The sequence below is a fragment of the Ahaetulla prasina genome, chromosome 1, assembly GCF_028640845.1.
Source record: "Ahaetulla prasina isolate Xishuangbanna chromosome 1, ASM2864084v1, whole genome shotgun sequence".
In the NCBI taxonomy this organism is placed as follows: domain Eukaryota; kingdom Metazoa; phylum Chordata; class Lepidosauria; order Squamata; family Colubridae; genus Ahaetulla; species Ahaetulla prasina.
In genome coordinates, this window is record NC_080539.1 from 146,915,555 (window position 1) to 146,937,621 (window position 22,067).

At 38.8% G+C, this 22,067-nt stretch overlaps 1 protein-coding gene across 3 annotated transcripts in view; it reads right to left on the reverse strand.

Annotated features, from left to right (window-relative positions):
- Positions 1-1,492: 1,492 nt before the first annotated feature.
- FBXO25 (F-box protein 25) overlaps positions 1,493-22,067 on the reverse strand; it is a 32,534-nt gene continuing 11,959 nt past the window's right edge. The window contains exons 5-11 of one of the 3 annotated variants that reach the window (XM_058177592.1): positions 21,153-21,245; positions 20,021-20,114; positions 19,221-19,405; positions 18,527-18,709; positions 17,784-17,927; positions 16,072-16,098; positions 1,494-2,620 (exon numbers count right to left, since the gene is read on the reverse strand). In XM_058177592.1, coding sequence (XP_058033575.1) covers positions 2,531-2,620; positions 16,072-16,098; positions 17,784-17,927; positions 18,527-18,709; positions 19,221-19,405; positions 20,021-20,114; positions 21,153-21,245 — 816 coding nt within the window. In that variant the 3' untranslated portion in view covers positions 1,494-2,530. Of the gene's footprint in view, positions 2,621-16,071; positions 16,099-17,783; positions 17,928-18,526; positions 18,710-19,220; positions 19,406-20,020; positions 20,115-21,152; positions 21,246-22,067 lie in introns of all 3 variants that reach the window. The other 2 variants (XM_058177607.1, XM_058177600.1) reach the window with 2 other exon arrangements.

The following is a 22,067-nucleotide window of genomic DNA, read 5'->3' on the forward strand; positions in this document are numbered from 1 at the left end:
CCTTCTAGAAGCATACCTTCTATGCTCCATCTATTCCTGGGTTTTTGCAATGAGACAACTTTGAAGGGTTTTGCTGAAAAATAGACTTTTCAAATTTTGTCTTAACCAATTGGTAAGCTCATTACACAGCCATGTTAATGATGTAATGTAGACATCTAAGAAAGGATGCAGCGTGGAGACTATAGTCTATGTTTTTCACTGGAATACAAATTGGTAGCAACTGATATTCCAGCAAAAGATCTTCATCAGATGAAAATCCACATGGGGTGTGTGTGAATTTTTGCCTACATAATGCAAGTTTTCGCATTGCAGCACTTTAAACCTCCTTCAGAGCATCCTTGCCTCAACTCTGAGGAAGGGCCCACATATGGTTTCAAGTGAAAAAGAAGCTATTCTATCGTTATTTCACTTATTCTGAAAGTTAGATTTGGTTAAGATTTTTTTTCACGATCTCTTGGGAAAGTATAGGTTTATTTCTATTTTTTTTTAAAAAAAGTATAGGTTTATTTCTAATCTTTTAAAAAAACTTCTTTCATAAGGCAATGTGAATTCTGTGCAAAATTATACAAATGATATTATAAATGTTGCCTGAAGATGTCTATAATAAGCCTCCCAATGCTTTAAAAAAAGACATTTGATGGGGATAATCTAAGTAAAGAGCAAATTATAGTTTACCCTAAGGATAGTTACCCTAACAATCTTACTCTTCTGGGTTTATTTAAATTCTCAGTGTGTAATTTTGGGGGAAGGGGCATGGGGCATGGCTGTGTATGTAAATCAGGGCAGAAATGCTTGAGAAACTCCATTTTTGATCTCTCCAACTTTAGATGAGCTATTGGAGATGATGAGAAATAGGAAGATTGACCATTTCGGTGATTACTGGTGGCAATGCTATCCCACCAAGAATCAAAAATTCTTTCTTAGTAGAAAGAGCAACATTTATTCAATCTTTGAGAAACCATGTTTTCTTGAAATTTGATACAAGCGTGGTGGTGTTGGCTGCTATCCCATAGGGCTACTATAGCAATATATTAATGTGAACTGCTATGAAAATGCTGGAAACATTAATTACACCTGATCATAAAAACTTGTAGTAGGCTTTCCCCATAGCTTATATCAACATAAATATAAGTATAGCATTAGAATCAGTGGTGAATTCATTTTTTTTACTACTGATTCTGTGGGTAAGGCTTGGTGGGTGTGGTTTGGTGAGCGTGGCAGGCGAAGGATACTCCAAAATCTCCATTCCCATCCCATTCTGGGGCCAGCCAGAGGTGATATTTGCCGGTTCTCCAAACTATTCAAAATTTCCGCTAGTGGTTCTACGAACTGCTCAAAATTTCCACTCCCAATTCTCCGAATGCTCAACATTTCTGCTACCGGTTCTCCAGAACCTGCTGGATTTCACCACTGATTAGAATCCATGTTTATAAGTAGGGAATGCTAAAACCAGGAGTATGTAATGCATTAACATAAAGAACTCCACACTCTATAGTTAGAAGATGAAATGATTTATTCGGGTGGTACATAACATAAATCCTTGCTCATCTATGTATTGTCTTACATGGAAATGGTGGTTTAAGAGTTTCTGAACACTGGAAGTTCTTGCAAATTTGCCCCTCGCTTCTCCTATCAATCTGATTCTCAGAGAAGCCTTGAGAGTATTCAGATTATCTTCCACTTCTGAGAAGCTAGCCAAGATGTTCACAGCAAAGCTTCAACAGCACTGCTTCAAATGAAGTCCCATTCTCTGTCAAAGCCCAGCCACATCTATTTTGCTCAAGGCGATTAATACTTGAGGAGACATCAATGAGAAGACTTGGAAAACACATATATCTCTCATTCAACACAATTCATTGGATTGCATCTAAAAAACAGTATCTTGGCTCAGCAGCCAGGATACCAACAGCTCACATTATTTAGGAGACAGAGAGATGGGACGGAATTAATAGAACATATTTTAAGAAAATAAATATTGTGCTGAACATATTTACAATATGGAATTGCTGGCTTTCCTGCACAACTGGTATACAGGACATTTTGCCCATGTGTAATGCTGACAATCAACATGATATATACATAGAAACCCTAAGAGTATCCTCTGAGTATTTACAGGATGTACCAACTGGGCATATTTAGAATTGGACAAGTAAGAAGAAACTTATCAGTTTCTTCACTTCAGTAACAAGTGAACTTCAAACATCTCACTGAAACTCAAAGAAAAACATTAATATGTTGCTGGCTATCAACTAGATAGCCCGATTCCAATTATTACTTTCACAGAAACCTATCTCTTTCTGGTATATCTTCCCTTCCTAAGTGAATTGTCTTTCTCTTTTCTTCCTCCTTAGAAACTGAAGGTTTTAATGGAAGTTCCAGCAACGTTCTATTTGACCTGATTACACCCAGGTTTTAATTCGAAACGTATCAGGAGAAGTATTGCACACACACACGAAACCCCCATTCACGTACTGCATGGCGCTGCAAAACTTTTACAAAAAAACACCTCAGCCTCTGCCATCGGTTGCCGTTAAAATTTGAAGAGGTCTATGAAGTGCTGAGGTGACACTGGTGTGAAGCACCCGGTGGGATCATTGGCTGTACAAGGATGACCTGTGTCCTAAGAAAAGGAAAAACACCGTTATTCTTGTTATGGACTAGAAAATTGCTGGCCACCAAATGGGACTTTGTACAGGAAGCAGCACTGAGACAAAGGAACATCTGGGTCAAAGTCTCCTGCTTCTATTTTTAAATCAGAACTGAGGCTAGATCAAAACATCTCTTGAACTCTAAAGCCCCACAAAGAATTCTAGAGTTCACGAATGCACAGCTTGTAACCCAAGCCACAACTTACCCCCTTAAGCACTTGGCAAAACTTTTTCTTTCAGTATCAAACAAGAGCGAGAGATTGTTAATGCACTGGTATTTATTCCTAGCCTGTCAGCTACAGTAAATATTTACTTGAAATATATGGGAATAATTATTTTGCATGTACTTAAGTAAAGTCACATGGGTGCTTTGTTCAGTCCCACTCACTCTGAAACTGCAGCTTCCAACGTACTATTCAAAGGTCAAGCATAATTCTTGGCTGGAAAAAAAAAGTTGATTTCATCTCTCCTAGAAAGATTTTGGGAAATACAGGTAATCCTCAATTTACAACCATTTGTTTAAAGACAGAAATTACAATGGCCTTGAAAAAAAGTGACTCACAACCTGTCCTTCAAGTTACAACCATCGCTTACTCCTGTGATCATGTGTTCACAATCTGCATTTACCACTGGTTGCAAGCAAAACGTCCTTCCAACAAGCAAAGTCAATTGGGGAAGCCAGATGTATGTATGTATGTATGTATGTATGTATGTATGTATGTATGTATGTATTTCTTTCTTTATATCCCACCTTTATTATTTTTATAAACAATTCAAGGCAATGAACATATCTCATGCTTTTTCTTCCTTTCCCACACAACAACAACCTTGTGAGGTGGGATGAGCTGAGAATGAATGACTGGCCCAAGGTCACCCAGCTGACTTTCATGTCTAAAGCAGGAGTTGAACTCATGGTCTCCTGCTTTCTAACCTGGTGCTTTAACCACTAGACCAAACTCAGATTTGTGATTTGCTTAATAATTGTAGTAAAAATGTTCATAAAATCAGGTCCAGTCACTCAATGACTCACTTAATGACTACATCATTTAGCAGCTGAAACGCCAGTCCCAATTACGATAATAAATCAAGGACTACCTGTGCTTTAGCTTTTATTCAATCTGGCACTCTCAAATGACACTGTAGATTTTAAAATGTACAAACATCTCCACAATGATAAAAGATTCTGGAACGCTCACTCTCAACATCCTTGGAGTGTACCACATCAGGAAGACAGTTGCAGGTAGGTCTTAGGAACTGTCGTAGGGAAAGACATATCTGGGATTGTCTATATCAGCTAATAGCAAATCTTGTGAGCCTCAGCCTCTACTCTCAGAATATCAGCATTAGGGCTGGTCTACTCCACAGCTGAATACTGCACCCCTCTTTGGCTTAATAGCTGCTGCACCAGCAAGATCGATGTTAGACTAAATGATACAATGAGGATCATAAGCATTGCATAAAATCTACTCCTACTTGCTGGCTCCCCATTGAACCACATTACACCACCAGCCCTACGAAGGCAGGAAGCCTCAGTGAAGGAGTACAACAAAATTATGAGACACCCACTTCTTCCTGTGCACGCTGATGTTCCTCACCTATCAATTGGCAGGCTTAAATCTAGGAAGCCCTCTCTGGCGCTCGCTCAACAGCTGTCTAACAACTTTGACGTCAACACATAGTGGAAAGCAGGCAGTTACGTAGATGACCCTACACAAAAGGTGCCAGGTTTTGACCTTCCTCGCCAGCATTGGTCAACTCTGAACAGGAGCCATATCCAACATGGTGTCTGCCAGGACTCATTGTTTAAGTGAGGTCTTGTCTCTACCCATGTGTGACTGTGGTGCTCCTCTACAAAGTATCCACCACATTGTGTCCGAATGTCCATCAAGAGCTTATACAGGCCCAATGTCTGATTTTTTCAACATAGACCACCCTGTCCTTGAATGGCTGGGCGGACTGGATATCAACATTTGAACTACTATAAGTTCATGTATTTGCCATATGCTAAATAAATAAATAGCAAATCTTGTGTTCCAGACTAGATTCTTTCACGGCTATACCTGGAAATGCTAAAATCTACTCTTGGAGTCCATTATGGCCAAAGCAGGTGCTTTACTATTCTTCCCAAAGGATTCTTATATATTTTGTAACACATTTTCTCCTTCAGGCAGATGAAACCAAGAGTTAGGTATGCCTGCATTACAATTCTTGGTGACTGCAGTTCTTTCTGAGAAGTTTCTGAGAAGTGCAGCTTTTCCTAACTTTTCCAGGACACTGGAACTACAATTCCCAAACTCCTGGTGAGGCTATCAGGTTCAAAGCCACTGCCTTCCAAAGGCCCCAAGTTGAAGAATAATGCCAGAGCATTGTCACTTGTCTTAAGAGCTTTCAAAAAGTTCATGATATACAATGCATCTGTGATACCGGGCTCATATAACGTGATCAATAATTAGGTAATTTGCTTATGTTTAAGTTTATGGAACAAATCTAACCATTTGCAGGTAAACTATGATTTATGGCTTAATACAATTTGGGAGCTTAATCACCTAACACTCCTAACTGAGTTACTTTGAAACGGAGCACTATGCTACACAGGAAAATCAGAATTTCTACTTGTAATGTGGTCTTCAAATGAAGCACTTAAAAATTAAAAAAAAAAGTCTCACACTGAGAGATTGTTGCTTTCCATTTCCTTAACTACTGCAGAGCAATATATTTCCCACAGTGCTTAGATTTTCAAAGCCCTTTTATTCATTCAGAACAAATGCATATAGCTACCAGGTCATTTAAAAAACAACAAAAAAAGTCATCTTGTGATGCATATCTCTGCACAGATCTGTTTTGATAATTGGCTGAGGTTGATGGCAGTTTAAGAATCCTTTTTAACTCTTGCCCTCCTTGTCTCTTGCATTTTCTACAACCCTGCTATTATTCTACAATAGTCAGTTCTAGCAAATAAAGCAACTTCGCAAGGAGAATAAAAACCAACTGCTTATGTGTTTCTACAATTCCAATGAGAGAAAATCGTTCCTGAAAACAATCCTCTGAAAGCTCATCACATATTGAAAGAATCATCCTGTATTTTGCATAGAAGCCTTGTATCCTTCATCTCAAGAGCTTTTGTGAATTGCTGTTGTGAAAATTTGTGGCAATGTGCCAACGTAAAGTGTTCCTTATTGAATTATTGTTCTACAGACTTAATCTCCACCTAGTATTGGGATAGAATAGAATAGAATAGAATTTATTGGCCAAGTGTGATTGGACACACAAGGAATTTGTTTTGGTGCATATGCTCTCAGTGTACAGAAAAGAAAAAGAAAGAAAAAAAAATAAAAAAAAATACCGTCATCAAAGGTACACATTTACAACACAAATGATGGTCATAGGTTGCAATTTAACCCTTAGTGATAGCAACAAAAAGTTAGTCATATAGTCATAAGTGGAAAGAGATTGGTGATGAAAACGATGAGAAGATTAATAGTAGTGTAGATTTAGTAAATAGTTTGACAGTGTTGAGGGAATTATTTGTTTAGCAGTGATGGCCTTCGGGAAAAACCTGTTCTTGTGTTTAGTTGTTCTGGTGTGCAATGCTCTATGCGTCGTTTTGATGGTAGGAGTTGAAACAGTTTATGTCCAGGATGTGAGGGATCTGTAAATATTTTCACAGCCCTCTTCTTGATTCGTGCAGTATACAGGTCTTCAATGGAAGGCAGGTTGGTAGCAATTATTTTTTCTGCAGTTCTAATTATCCTCTGAAGTCTGTGTCTTTCTTGTTGGGTTGCAGAACTAAACCAGACAGTTATAGAGGTGCAAATGACAGACTCAATAATTCCTCTATAGATTTGTGGCAATTTGTGGCAATGTGCCAATGTAAAATATTCCTTATTGAATTATTGTTCTACAGAGTTAATCTCCACCTAGTACTGGGATCAAACTTACACATGAACAATAATGAAATCGTTCCATCTCTTTCCGTAACACAAAAGGCTTTTTATATCAAGATCCTCAACTTTGAGGGCTGATGAATAAATCTGGAATTTTAACAGCTTGCTACTGGGAAAAAAAGTTGTGAAGAATGAATTTCCTCATTAGAAAAACAACAACAGTCTTGCTGTATCAGAACTCAGACTCATCTTAACTTTCTCTTAGATTCTAATATTCTGCTCATCTAGTACAGGTAGTCCTTGATTTACAAGCACAATTGAACTCAAAATTTCCACTGCTAAGGAAGACAGTTAAGTGAGTTTTGCCCCATTTTACGACCTTTATTTGACACAGTTATTGAGTGAATCACTGCATTTGTTAAGATAATAACACAATTATTAAGTGAATCTGGTTTTCCTGTTGTCTTTGCTTGTCAGAACGTCCCAAAAAGTGATTTCATGACTCTGGGACACTGCAACTGTCATAAATATGTGCCATTTGCCAAGAGGCTGACTTTGGATCACATGACCATGGGGAAGCTGCAATGATCATATATGTGAAAAACAGTCGTAAGTCACTTTTTTTTAGTATCGTTGTAACTTCAAACAATCACTAAATGAATGGTTGTAAGGCGAGAATTTCCTATATTCTATGCCTCATAGTGGCCAACTGGAAGTATTTGGAAAACTCCCAAGCCCAGACTGTGTAGGATAATAGTTCATTTCCCATCAACTAGCATTGGTAATATTAATTTAGGACTAGAAAACAGCCATCAATATCAGTTCTCATTAACAACTTCATTAGTTCAGTCTGCTTTTATGAAATTTTATTTATTTATGAATTAAACCGGCTTCAGGAAGTTTCATAGCTTAATTACGTGCTTTATCAAAAGCATTTTCTTCTCTCAACCTAGGCATTTAATTCCAATAAATATCACCTCATTTAATACAATGAGAGGAGGAGAAAGCCTTTTATTATATTATCCCTGCAATTTAAAGTTATACACCTCTACTAAGTTCTCCCCTTCCTTGTTCTGCACTAAGGCCCAATTTTTATCTGATAAAGGAGATACTCCAGCCATATAATCCAGGGGTGGGTTCTACTTACCTTTACTACCAGATTGCATCACGCCCACGCTCTTATGTGCATGCGCATGCGCAGAAGCTTCTGCGCTTGTGCAAATCACCTCTGGGTAAGTGGGAGGAGCCTCCTGTCAGTTTTACTACCAGTTCTTGCGAACCAGTCCAAACTGGGGGCAACCCACCACTGATATAATCCCTTTGGTGGCCTTTCCATGCCATTTCTAGTTTTATAGTCTTCTTTTTCAGGTGTGGTGTTCAAAAGCTGTATGCAATTCCCCCAAGCGAAGTCTCACCTGAGACATGTTTTAGGTATTTCAACATCAGCAGTTTTATTTTCAATCCTCCTCCTAACTATACCCAGCGAGGTTTTTCTTTGTTTACAACCACTGCCAATGGATTGACATATTCATCGAATTGTTCACTATGATTCCAAGATTCCATTCCTAATCTATCAGTCACTGCCAAGACAGTAACAGTGGCGAATTTTTCTGGGCCAGCATGCATTATTTTGCTTGTTTGCACGGAATAGTTTTCGCCGTTCTGAGGCTGCCCAGGAGAGAACTCTTCATAATCTTTTCTTGATTTCACCATCCTGAACAGCAAACATGGGTATGTCATTACTCAGCCCTAATCCTAAATCAGGGGTGTCAAACTCAAGGCCTGGGGACCGGATCTGGCCCGCAGGGTGCTTAGATCTGGCCCACCAGGCCGTCATAGAAACAGCAAAGCTTGCTGAGCTCCGTTTTCACTGGCAGAGGATGACAGGAGGCCATCGCAGCTGAAAATGGAGCTCTGGAGCCTGTTTTCGCTGGCAGAGCACTTGGGCCACCACAGATACCCCTGACACAAGTGATGTCAAACTGGCCATGCCCATCCTAGCCACACTCATCCCAAGGTCAAACACAACCCTGATGCGGCCCTTAATGAAATCAAGTTTGATCCCCCTGCCATAAATCATCTGTGTACACATTGAAGCATTAGTTTCACACATGATCCCTGGTGGGCACAACCTTCCACATCTTGTCAATGGGAGGATTTTCCATTTATTCCTTCTCTGTTTATTTTAATTGTTTGCCAATCCACAAAAGTGCTTGTCCTCTTATGGGACAACTGACTTTGCTTAGAAATCTTTGGAGTGACATTTGCCAAGAGCTTTTTTCAATTCCAAATATAGACTATCTATTAGATCACACAGGTCTACACACAATACCCTAAAAACCCTGACTAATTACTAACCAACCAACCAACCAACCAACCAACCCATTCTATCATCCATCCATCCATCCATTTTTTTGCATCTTAAGACACATTATTTTTTACAAAGTTCATTCTTCGAATTCAGAAATATCCCTCTTAATAATTCTTTTAACCTTTGTCCTGGAAGATATGTTAAATTAACTGAAATGATGTTCAATCTATTTTGAAAAAGTAGGTTTATATATTTTATTAGAATTTTTATAAAGAAAAAAAATATACAGACTAATAAAATACTGTGGCTTCTTTTTCTAAGAAAGAAAAAAGAAAAAGAAATTAAAGAGAAAGCTAAAAGTGCAAGAAAAGAAGTAAAAGAAAAATAGGAAAGAAAGAAAAAAGATACAAAGAAGTGAGTTCCAATATTCTTCACAGCAGTTGAAGAAAATATATTGTGAAAATATATTTTAGTTCCTTTCTCTAAGCTTATATCAAGATTCCCTTCTTTCTGCAATTTATCCTGTCTAATCATCAAGGCCATAAATCACGAGTTCATTTTTTCATTTCTATGCAAACAGGGAAAAACTAGCGTTATATTATGTTTGTTCTTCAGATTTTGAAAATAGCCAATGTTAAAGTACTTGTTTTTTTGTGAAAAGATCAGCAATTTTGTATTTAACTTCTTTAAGAGCTGCAATTTAGTTTGTCAGTTTGACTCCTCACCTCAGTTCTTGTTACCTCAGTTAATAAAATGGCCGCTCTACTTTGGTGTGGCTTGTTATAAAATAACCATTTTCCAAAAGGCAAACTGCTGAGATTGTTCTCGCCAAGTCCTCCCATCCCTGCAGGATGTTTTCTAGCATCTCTGGTGATTTTTCATTTTCCCTCCCCCAGAGAAAAGTGCTCCTTCGTATAAATCTCTGCACTTTAACCCACACATCATTTTTACTTTCTAAGAATGCCTTATGAGGTCCTAAAACATTGCTGGACCTTTCAGGCAAGCCAATTTCCAATAAGTTAAAAGATTTGTTTTTTCAAGAAAAGATAAAACCTGGGTGGTGGTAAAAGAAATATCTCTGGAATTGCAGTTCAATATTATTGAGATTGTGTTACATTCTAAACTGGGGTAGTCAACCTTTTTATACCTACCGCCCACTTTTGTATCTCTATTAGTAGTAAAATTTTCTAACCGCCCACCGGTTCCACAATAATGCACCGTGTATCATTGTCTGCACATGCCTCTCGCGCATCGTGGATTGGGTTTGGGGGGGGCCACCAGCTACCAGCTCTGCTTGTCGGTTACAGCTGGGTGGTGTGGGGGGAGATGCGCGAGCTATTCTGGGACAAGGCTCTTTTGTTTACGATCACACTATAGCGCCATTTAGTTTCACTTACGTAACGTGAACTAAACTTATGCGCGGGCGATACAAATAGTGTATTTTCAGAAATTTAAATTGTCATGGAGAATTTTATGAAAATCTAATGAAAATGTTTTTAAATAATGCTATGACAATTTTTTAAGAAGTCAATCAAATAAAAAAAAAGGAAAGTGCTTCAGTATCAGACAAAACCCCTACCGCCCACCATGAAAGCTGGAACGCCCACTAGTGGGTGGTAGGGACCAGGTTGACTACCACTGTTCTAAACTATCAAGTTTATTCCCTGTCTTCTCATAGATTCTTTGAATGATACATCATCATCATCATCGTCATCATCGTCATTATTATTATTATTATTAACTTTATTCATTAAACACGAAACTCGGTCAACTGAACATTCAAAAATGCATCACAAATACCATTGACTGGTGCTGATGGTTGATACGAGTTGCTGCCAGCGTCCTAGGTATCAACCAAGTACCTTCTTAAGATGTACGATGTTCCAAGTAGCGCAGTTTTTTGCAGTTCTGCATTATTATTATCAACTTAGTCATGTTTAGCTTTGTAATCAGTTTGTGCAATTTTGCTGCATTCACATATTAAATGTGAAACAGTTTCGGCTCTATTGTTGCAAAGTTAGGAGTTTGGATTGTCAGTGGATTTTGTATCTTTGCTTTCATGGCATTAGTTTGTAATGCTTGTTCTTGAGCAGCGAGTATTAAACCTTCCGTTTCTTTCTTGATGGTTCCTCTTTTAAGTCATGCCAATGTAAAGTTGTCATTATGTTTTCCTTCAATGTTTTTCAAGTGCTGTCCATGCAAAGCTTTGGTTTTCCATCTATTTAATCTGTCATCCAGCTGTTTTTCCTTATATTCTGCCTTTGTTTCTGTTGTTTTTATAATGTTCTCCGTTTTCACAGCCTGCAGCAATTTTTCTGCACTTTGGTTCACATAATCATTCAAACTTCGTTTTTCTTCTTCTACAGTTTTATAATTATTATTATCATATATTATTACATAATCATTCACATAATCATTCAAACTTTGTTTTTCTTCTACAGTTTTATAATTATTATCATCATATATTATTATTATTAATATTATCATCATATATTATTATTATTATTATTATTATTATTATTATCATCATCATAAAATAAGTTGTTTATTACTATTTTATTTACACAAAATGACAGTATACACAGCAAATGAGATAACTATGCTGGATTTTGTATCACAAATCACTAGTCGAACACTTCCCAAGCGTTTAGGACTACGTGATGTATCGGCGAATTATGCGAGCAGATCCCAGTAAGGTGGCCTTCTGCAGCTGACCAATGGTGATCTTGTCAGCGCCAATTGCTTTTAAGTGCTTGCCTAGGTCTTTAGGCACAGCTCCCAGTGTGCCAAGAACCACTGGAACCACCTGCACTGGTTTATGCCAGAGTCTCTGCAATTCGATTCTCAAATCTTGATATCTGGTGAATTTTTCAAGTTGTTTCTCATCGATTCTGCTGTCACCAGGTATAGCAATGTCGACTATCCACACTTTTTTCTTTTCCACAATCATGATATCCGGGGTATTGTGTTCCAAAACTTTATCAGTGTGTATTCGGAAATCGTTGTTTTGTTTATTATTATTATTATTATTATTATTATTATTATTATTGTTGTTGTTGTTGTTGTTGTTGTTGTTGTTGTTGATTTAATCTTCAATTTGATTCACAGTCTGGGACTGGTAAAAACTTAACAGTTCAAATCCTAACCAAGGGCCTAAGAGCTGTTAACTTCTGAGTATATCAGGATATTCAGGTTCAATAAATCCAAAATTTCCATGTATCTAAGCAGCTCTTTGGGTTTTGTTCCAAAAGCTCCTATTACTGTTGGTACAACTATTGATTTTTTCCTCTGTAGTCACTCAACTTCAATTTACAAATCACAATATTTTGTTATTTTTTCTAGCTGTTGCTCTTCAATTTGTGCATATTATTATTATTATTTATCTTTATTCATTAAACATGAAACTCAGTCAACTGAACATTTAAAAATGTATCACAAATATCATTCACTGGCTCTGATGGTTGATACAGGTTGTTGCCAGCTTCCTAGATATCAACCAAGTATCTTCTTAAAATGTATGTTGTTCCGAGTAGCGCAGTCTTTTGCAGTTCCGCTGGTGTTATTGCAGGAAGCTGCAATTTCTTGATGTACTTTGTAAAATTCTTGGACACGGTGCCAAGTGCCCCAATGATAATTGGTATCACTATCACAGGTTTCATCCATAATTGCATAGTTTCGATGGTCGCGATATTTCATGATTTTTTTTCCAGTTCTTTTTCTTCGACTCTGGCATCTCTTGGTACAGTGATAGCAATAAATCGTACGCTTCTGTTTTCAACAACTGTGATATCTGGCGTATTGTGTTTCAAATGATGATTCGTCTGTATTCAAAAGTCTCACAAGATCTTCACCTTCTTATTTTCAACAACTTTTTCCACTTTATGTTCCCATGACATTTTAGATACAGGTAAGTCGTTTTTTTAAAAAAAATATATATATTATTGTCTCTTTTATTCATTAAACATGAAACTCAGTCGACTGATCATTTAAAAATGTGTCAAAAATACCATTGACTGGTGCTAATAGTTGATACATCCTAGGTATCAACCAGGTATCTTTTTAAAATATATGATGTTCTGAGTAGCAGATTTTTGCTGTTTCGAATAGTGCAATTTTTTGCATTATTATTATTTACTTTATTCATTAAATATGAAATTCAGTCAACTGAACATTCAAAAATGCATTATTATTATTATTATTATTATTATTATTATTATTATTATTATTATTATTATTATTTACTTTATTCATGAAACATGAAACTCAGTCAACTGAACATTCAAAAATTCATCACAAATACTAGACTGGTGCTAATGGTTGATACAGATTGCTGCCAGCATCCTAGGTATTAACCAAGTATTTTCTTAAGATGTATGAAGTTCTAAGTTTTGCACTTTTGTCCCAGCCTCTTTACAGTTTCACGCCCTGGTTCCCCAGCAATAGCAACTGAGTCCTGTAGCCCATTTTTCAGCAGATGTCCAGGAGCCATAGCGTCTATCGACGACCTATCTGGCCTGGAATTTTGTTGATTTCTTGTCATCATTGGTGATAGTAGATGCCTGGGTTGGTTCACGGTGGCTAAGCCAGTACTAATCCAAAGACCAGCATTCCCATAACCATAGGGACCGCACCTGAAAGCTATCCAGGCCTAGCCGCCATCGCCATCATCATCATCATCATCATCATCATTATTATGGATCTGAAGTTAGGAGAACCTCAGAAGTATGAGAAGCCACACTGTGCCTATGTAAACATTTCAAGAATTCTCACTCCAATGAACTCTGTGGGACAATTTACAATAATAAGAGAGCAGAAAGCTGAGATTTTAAAAAGCCAAAATCCCAGAAAGAAAGGAAAACAGTCCACCACGAAGGAAAGCAATATAGATGTTACTAAATTACTAAAAGGTTGTCTGAAATGCTAACGAGGGGTAGGGATATAGAGAACCTGGCTTATAAAAGTCTTATATTATGACTAACTATATCATGTATCTCACTGGGCCTTACTGAGGCTCAGAATGACTTTCCCACACACAGATTTCCTCGTTGGTTTTATTATGTGCTTCACTTTTCTTGGCATGAATAACCCACAGTTAGAATGTCAAACTAGGTGGGAGAGAGAAATGCACACATGCACATGCAGACACAGCCATGCTGGGTTAGTCATTCTCTCAACTCAGTCTACTTCAGTGTTGCCATATAAAACTGAAAGGGGGAATATGTGCCATTTAAAATCCGTAGAGGACAGGCCCTTTACATGAAGCCGTTGGGCGAGGTCATCAGTGGCTTTGGGGTGAGTTATCATCTGTACGCTGATGATACTCAGCTGTACTTTTCCACCCCAGGCCACCCCAGCGAAGCTGTCGAAGTGCTGTCCCGTTGTTTGGAGGCCGTACGGGTCTGGATGGGGAGAAACAGACTCAGACTCAATCCATCCAAGACGGAGTGGCTGTGGATGCCGGCATCCCGGTACAGTCAGCTGCAACCGCGGCTGACTGTTGGGGGCGAGTCACTGGCCCCAACGGAAAGAGTGCGCAACTTGGGCGTTCTCCTGGATGAACGGCTGTCGTTTGAAGATCACTTGACGGCCGTCTCCAGGAGAGCTTTTTACCAGGTTCGCCTGGTCCGCCAGTTGCGCCCCTTTCTTGACCGGGATGCCTTATGCACGGTCACTCATGCTCGCCACTTCGACTGGATTATTGCAATGCTCTCTACATGGGGCTACCTTTGAAGTGTACCGGAGACTGCAGTTAGTCCAGAATGCAGCTGCGCTGGTGATTGAGGGAGCACCGCTGTTCCCGGTAACACCTCTCCCGCGCAGTCTGCACTGGCTACCTGTGGTCTTCCGGTGCGCTTCAAGGTTTTGGTTACCACCTTCAAAGCGCCCATGGCTTAGGGCCCGGTACTTACGGGACCGCCTGCTGTTTCCACATGCCTCCCACCGACCCGCACGCCTCACAGAGAGGGTCTTCTCAGGTGCCGTCCGCCAAGCAATGCCGGCTGGCGGCCCCAGGAAGGGCCTTCTGTTGGAGCTCCTACTCTGGAACGACCTTCCCCGGTTTGCGCCAAATATCTGACCTTCGGACCTTTCGCCGGAATTAAAACTTATTTATTCATCCAAGCGGGACTGGACTGATTTTTTAGATTTTTTAAATTTCTAAATTTTAAATTTTAAATTTTTAAATTTTCTGTAATTTTATATGGGGTATTTTAGGTTGGTCAATTTATTTATTTATTTATTTATTTATTTTATTTTATTTAATTTTTATACCGCCCTTCTCCCGAAGGACTCAGGGCGGTGTACAGGCATAATAAAAACCAGCAATACAATATACAAATTTAAAATCCCATTTAAAAAACTTATTTAAATTAGCCCAATGATTAAAATTTACTCTACTAAAACCCCATTTAAAATTAATAAATTTAAAATTTAAAATCCCAATTTAAGCCAGCCCCGCGCGGATAAAAAGGTGAGTCTTGAGTTCATGACGAAATGTCCAAGGTCAGGAATTTGGCGTAAGCCCGGGAAGCTCGTTCCAGAGTGTGGGAGCCCCACAGAGAAGGCCCTTCCCCTGGGGGCCGCCAGCCGACATTGTTTGGCGGACGGCACCCTGAGAAGTCCCTCTCTGTGGGAGCGTACGGGTCGGTGGGAGGCATATGGTAACAGCAGGCGGTCCCGTAAGTATTTGACGGTTTTAATTCGGCCACTATTGAATAGGTATTTTAAATTGATTTTTAACTTTGTATACTTTGTATATATACTTTGTATACTTACTGCTTTTTATCTTGGCTGTACACCGCCCTGAGTCCTTCGGGAGAAGGGCGGTATAAAAGTTTAATTAATTAATAAATAAATAAATAAATAAATAAAAGATCCTTTGCTTAGTGTGCTCTTAATTCTCTAAGGCATTCGCTACAATTCGCAGAAGTAATCTGAACCATCTCTTTAAGAGGAAAGCACATGAAGTGGATGTTAACCAAACATGCCATTTCTTCCATGCGGAAGTGGGCAAAATGTTGCAATTTAAAGCACCCTTTCCCCTATAAATAGGTAACTTTACACACATATGGATTCTCAAGTTAAGGGGCACAGTTCTACAATGCCAACAGTTATGAGAACAGCATGTTCAGTGTTATAACGTTCCACTTATAAAGCACACATCTTTTCACTTCAGTAACAACAGCATGGACACAAAAGAAAGCCAAGTCGAAAGTACAATGAAAAGTACCTTGAATAACAAAGCAAGCTGGTAGTCCTTTTGAGGTCATGGAGGAAGAAACAGGAAGGAGGGCAGTGAAACAAAAGAGAGGAAGATTTTATTGGACAGAACCAATACTCCAATCATGGTTATAAAAGTGTTCTGTGGGCACGACTATTAAGCAAAGATGGAAGGAAAAACGTCCCGTCTCTTGGGAAAAAAAAATTAAAAATAGCAAATTAGCAACATATTTCTTGGAAGCAAATGAACTGAAATCAATGGATCCATTCTCCGTATCAATAAAGTAAAATGTCAGACGTAAAACAATAGAGAGAGAAAGCTTTTAAGATGACAATTAGTCACTGCTATTGACCAGAGCTGCTATTATCAATTCTTTATCCCCATTTTCAGCATTTCATCCTTGTAACCATTTCTGTACAAGACTTTTCTTGCCCCACTTCTGCTACTTAAGGCTGCTGGCTGTAAATGCAAAGACAGTCACTGGAAAGGCAAGGAGCACTAGTGCACCCTTGTTATAAATCAGACTGAAAACATCCTTAGGATCTACTGATTCCCCACCTTTGTTATATTTATAAACAACACAAGGCAGCCAACACACCTAATCCTCCTTCCTCCTCCTATATTTTCCTACAACAACTACTCTGTAAGGTAGGTTGGGCTGAGAAAGAGAGTGACTGGCCCAGTGGTGAAATCCAAATTTTTTTACTACCGGTTCTATGGGCGTGGCTTGGTGGGCATGGCTTGGTGGGCGTGGTAGGGGAAGGATACTGCAAAATCCCCATTCCCACCCCACTCTGGAGCCACCAGAGGTGGTATTTGCCGGTTCTCCGAACTGCTCAAAATTTCCGCTACCGTTTCTCCAGAACCTGTTAGAACTTGCTGGATTTCACCCCTGGACTGGCCCAAAGTCACCCAGCTGATTTCTGCTGGATATCACATGGAGTGCAAACCAACGAAATACCTGAGCATCTACATTCTCCCTCTAGAATCAGGCAGCCATTGGGGAACAGCAACAAAGAAAGCTACAATTCACATATCCCTTTTAGTAAGGTGTCCAGGAGGAAGAAGGGTGCTAGATAGGACTTCAAATTATAGTTTATTTTTATGAGCAAGCTTTAATAAACCTACTCATCCATGTCAAGAAGTGGGAAAGATAGTCACTCTTCCTCAAGCTCCGTAGCTGCAGAGGTGGATAGGGATTATCCCAACAATGGTACAGGAATTCCTACATTTTTCCTATAAGCTTCAAATGGCCAATAAATGTTTCAAACTACACAAGGCCACAGGGATAAAACTCATCCCACTTGTTCTGGATGCCTCAGCTTCCAAACACAAATTATTTGCTAAAGGGTCGCATTTATTTAATGGACCTGTTTGCAAAGCCAGCTTTTGCATACCCACTAGTGTCTGAGAGCAAGGAGGTGTCTGAAAGGAAAAACGAAAAGTAAAAACTCTTTTTGCTGGTCTATCTAGCAACATCAAAGCTGCTTGCAACTCTGACTTTGGTATATTCTTAATGAAATATATGCTGTACATTCGTAAAGTGATTTCTGCAGGCATATCGTTATTTCTCATAGCACAAAGCTGAACTCTTCAATCACATATCTTATTTGGAAAGCTATTTATATACTGGAACAATGATCACTCCAGGAGGCTGTGAAGTAGATATTAACACACAGCTAATAATTTATCTTTACTCCAAAATATTACATAGTTCTTACCTTCCAAAATAGAATACTGCAGTGACGACAAAATTGCAAGGTGTCTCCATATTGTTCCTTTATGGGATAACATTTCTGAAGTGCAAAATACATCAGCTTCCAGTCAATATGACCTTTTTCTGACAAAATAAGATGCCTACAAAACTGAACATAAAAAGTGACATTTGAAGGCAATCATGTTTCATCCAGCAGTCAAGTCAGATAACAATAAGGGAACAGAACTTGTACACATCAGAAGAAATGTTTTAGAAAATAATTTGTGAAATAAGTTAGGGGGTTACTGACTCACTAAGGTTTTTTTGGTCCCTATCCATCAAGCAATTGTTAGGTTATGGCATGGCAAGCAATGCTAGGCAACTGTTTTCTATTATTATAGATTCTTATTACAGCTAAGCAAAACGTGGATTTAGAGCAGTGTTTTTCAAACCTGGTAATTTTAAGATGTGTGAACTTCAACCCCCAGCATTCCCCAGCCAGAGTGAGTACATGTTTTTTACCACTGAATTTATACTTAAATGAAAGTAAATTCTGCTGAAACCAGAGATTTCTTTCTGACCCACTATGTTTACTATGTACATAAGAGAGCAAAAGAGTACTGATAATGGTTGTTCGTACTTCCTTCTGGAACTGCAAGCAAGTTGGTTTCCTTTTTCTTTCTCCATTTTTCCCTGATTCTTTATATAGAAGCGAAATTTGAAAATCTCACTAAACAAAAGTATATGCACAACAAAACTTTTTCTTACTTGTTTTTCAGCAAAATGGTATTGACACAGTTTTTTCCATAATTGCCTATCTTCACTGAGCATATATAATGTTGGAGTCACTTGTCCTAAAGTAATGATATCCCATCCATCTGAAAATCTATGTAAGATGTTGTTCAGCATATGTAAAGGAAGATCACTAAGTGTACGTCCATTGTTGATGTGCTGAAAATCAAAATCATTACAGTTGTCTGTTAATTTAAACACCAAGTGTAAACAGGATTTAGAAATTCAAACATTTATCTCAAAAGCAAAGTTTAATAAATAAGCAAGATATTCTAAAGGCAAAACTAAATGTTCCAATAATTGTGAAAATTAGAATTAATTATAATTAACTACATAAAACTATATTTTATATATATAAATTTAGAATTAATTATATATTGCTCAAAATATTATTAAGTTATTAGAAAAAATAGGGTTTGTTTAAAACAAAAATCCAATGCTAAAATATGCCTATTCATGTTTTAGCTAGATTGCCATTTCTGATTCTTCACAGATCATCTATTTTAGATTAAGATTTTTTTTTATTTCATGCTTTCTTGTCCTAAAGAGCAACATGAAGGGAGTTAATCCTTAATGAGATTCTCACAGAAAAGATGCCCCACTTTGTCTCCCAGCATTTCCAAATGATTCTTCCAGATTTATATAACAAAGGCGTAAAAGCAGGGTGTACCTTGGTCATCTGAAGATTACTGAGTTGCTGCTGCCACAGAAGGATAGTTTCCAATCGGCAAATCCAAATATTGATGTTTCCTACCAGCACCGATTTCCCTACACTCCTGATTAACATGCAGAGGGTGGAACTCAGGTCCTGAAGAAGATCTTTTATCAGGCGTGGGTTATACTGGTCTTCCAAAACTTGGAATGGGAATTGAAAGAAAACAAGTGGATGAGTAAAGCCGCTTTTAAATATAGTGTACAGACTTTTCATTCTCTTAGCTAAAACAGAACCTGCCCCATAACCTGCTTCAAATGAACAGGTAATTTGATCCAGCTATGTAATCCTTAGCTAGTATGAATCAGAGTGAATCTTCCGAATAAAATAAATAATTCTACTGGTAGGCACGGAATGGGACAACTTGCCACAACCAACACGTTGTGGCCAACTCACCATGGCCAACTCACCACAGCCAGCTCGACGGTGGACAACTTGCCACAGCTAACTTGCTGCAGGACAATTTAACAATTCTATTTAATTATTTAAAATAAATAAAAAAATACTTTAATTTTTGCTATTCACATTTCATTTCTGAAATGTGGGACATTCTGCCCCTCCTTTTGCATCCTTTTTAAAAATGATTCTATTCCACCATTTCTTTGACATTAGTATAACTCTTGTCCTGCAGTGAGTTGTTCTGTGGCAAAATGGCCGTGGGGAGTTGGCCCCACACCAAATCCTCATAGGCCCCGGAAGGCAATCTTTTTGCGGTGAGTGAACAAACCTGAAATTCTGAGAATATGACGCAGCTTTACCTTTTTGAACAATTTTATCCAAAATGTTGAAGTAGTTCTTTTGAGCAGCACCACTTAAGGATGTCAACTGGGATTTGGCTATTAACTGCAGAAGCTAAAAGAAAACAGCCACCCTTAAACAGTAGGTAAAGTCAAATGGCACATATTAATCATAAGAAGCTACAGCAGGGCTAATCAAGCGGAGTGCAAGTGAACAACTCTTCTGATGCCGTCAAAAGCAACCGGCCTTTGAATCTGGAGCTTGCTCTTCTCTGCATGTGCGCAAATTCCCTTTTGAGGGTCACAGCAGGAGCGCAAGTCACTTGTACCTCCAGCCGCTTTTAACATCAGGAGTTACTTTAAGAGTGACACACAATTCTCCTCCAATTTTAATCCTGTCAACTTCAAACCAAAGGCACTTCCTGAGCAATAGTTTTGTCACGTAAAATGCCGAATTAAAAGATAGTTTTTGAGTTCCTGCATAGCAGATGGGGGAAAAAATGAACTCCTGCAAAGCCGTTCTCTTGAAAATATTTTTGAAGTCTAGAAAATGTTTTTGCTCTACTTCATCAAACATCTACGAAGGAGATGCAAATATTATTGCTATGCCTGAGCCATTTTAAGCACATTCCAACCACAGCACTTCCCGCTGATTTCAATAGGAGGATTAAGAAAATCAACAAAAGTCACCCGGAAAGGAGGCATGCTCGGATGCTCAATATGCCTGAGTATTTAATTTAAAGATACTTAAGTGAATGTCAAAATAATCCTAAGCATGTTTAATCAAGTAAATATATTGAATGAATCCAACTCTATGGCTCGGCTAACGCGCAAAGCAGTAATGTTAGACAATGTGCTGATTAATGCTGTTGGCCAAGGGGTTCTCTAGGTGTGAGAAACTTCTGGGAGTAAAGAAGTTTCTTTGTAACTACTCCGATAATATCATCATCAATTGAGTTGGGAAGCAAGTAGGTAGGTAGTGAAATCAATGCAAGATTTAGAGCCAGGCCATCTGACTATATTACACTAATCAATATGCGGATAGCTAGTTAAAACTTGTTCTGAACCACCTCAAGGTCAACAGCATAAGGCATGTTCATTAACTATAAGAATTAATTCAATCATGAAACTACACAGGCCAGAAATATCTTACTTTAACTACGTAATTGAACCTCCGGATGTCCTGAATTGCACTTGAAAAATCCAAACGGTTGAATGCTTCTCCCAAAGTGCAATAGCCATGCCTCTTGAAACCAAAAAGAAAGAAAGAAAACAGATGTTAGATATGCAGAAGGACCTGTACTAAAAAGAGAAGATGAAGCAGGAATATGAAGTACACAAGTTACACTTGTGTGTGTGATTCACGCAGCAGATGATGCTCCAGTTTCCAAGCTGCCTAATTTCTCAACATCTTCACCAAAAGGAGGGAAGGCAAGAGGAAGTTTCGACATAAACCTAACAGGGCTCATTCTGGTTCTACATTCATCTGTAGCAAATCTTCAATGCCTAGAATGCTTTCTTTTATCTCTGTCGTGTCGCACTCCCCCTCCGACGACCAGGTCTAGGAAGTCCGTATCAAGCGTGGCCACGAAGCCTCTGCAGCTTTGCCAAATTCCTTTCAGATTTCTCAGGGCAGGCAGGAATCCAAGTTGTGACTTCAGCAAACTAAATGAGACTTTGCTTGACTCAAGCTGGTCCTTTATATAGGCTGTGGGGTATGGCTCCATGACTCAGCACTTATCCAGGCCTGCCCCTCCCTTCCTTCTGCTGACATCGCCTCTCAGATCTCCAGAAGCGGGGATCCTCCCACAGTGAATTCTCTTCCGCTGAATCAGCTGCAGGTAATTCCAGCACGTGGCTGGCTCCCTGCTCACACGCTGTAGGAGTGAGGTTTGTTTGTTCATTCCTGACATCCTGTCCAGCCATGGGGCCAGGGCTGGGGGCTGGAGGCATGACAGGCCGTTCATCTTCATTATCAGACTCCGAATCTGATAGCAGGCCCGGGAGGAGACGGGAGGACGAGGCACAACACTCTCTCAAGAGGGAAGGCACACATGTAATATTGTAC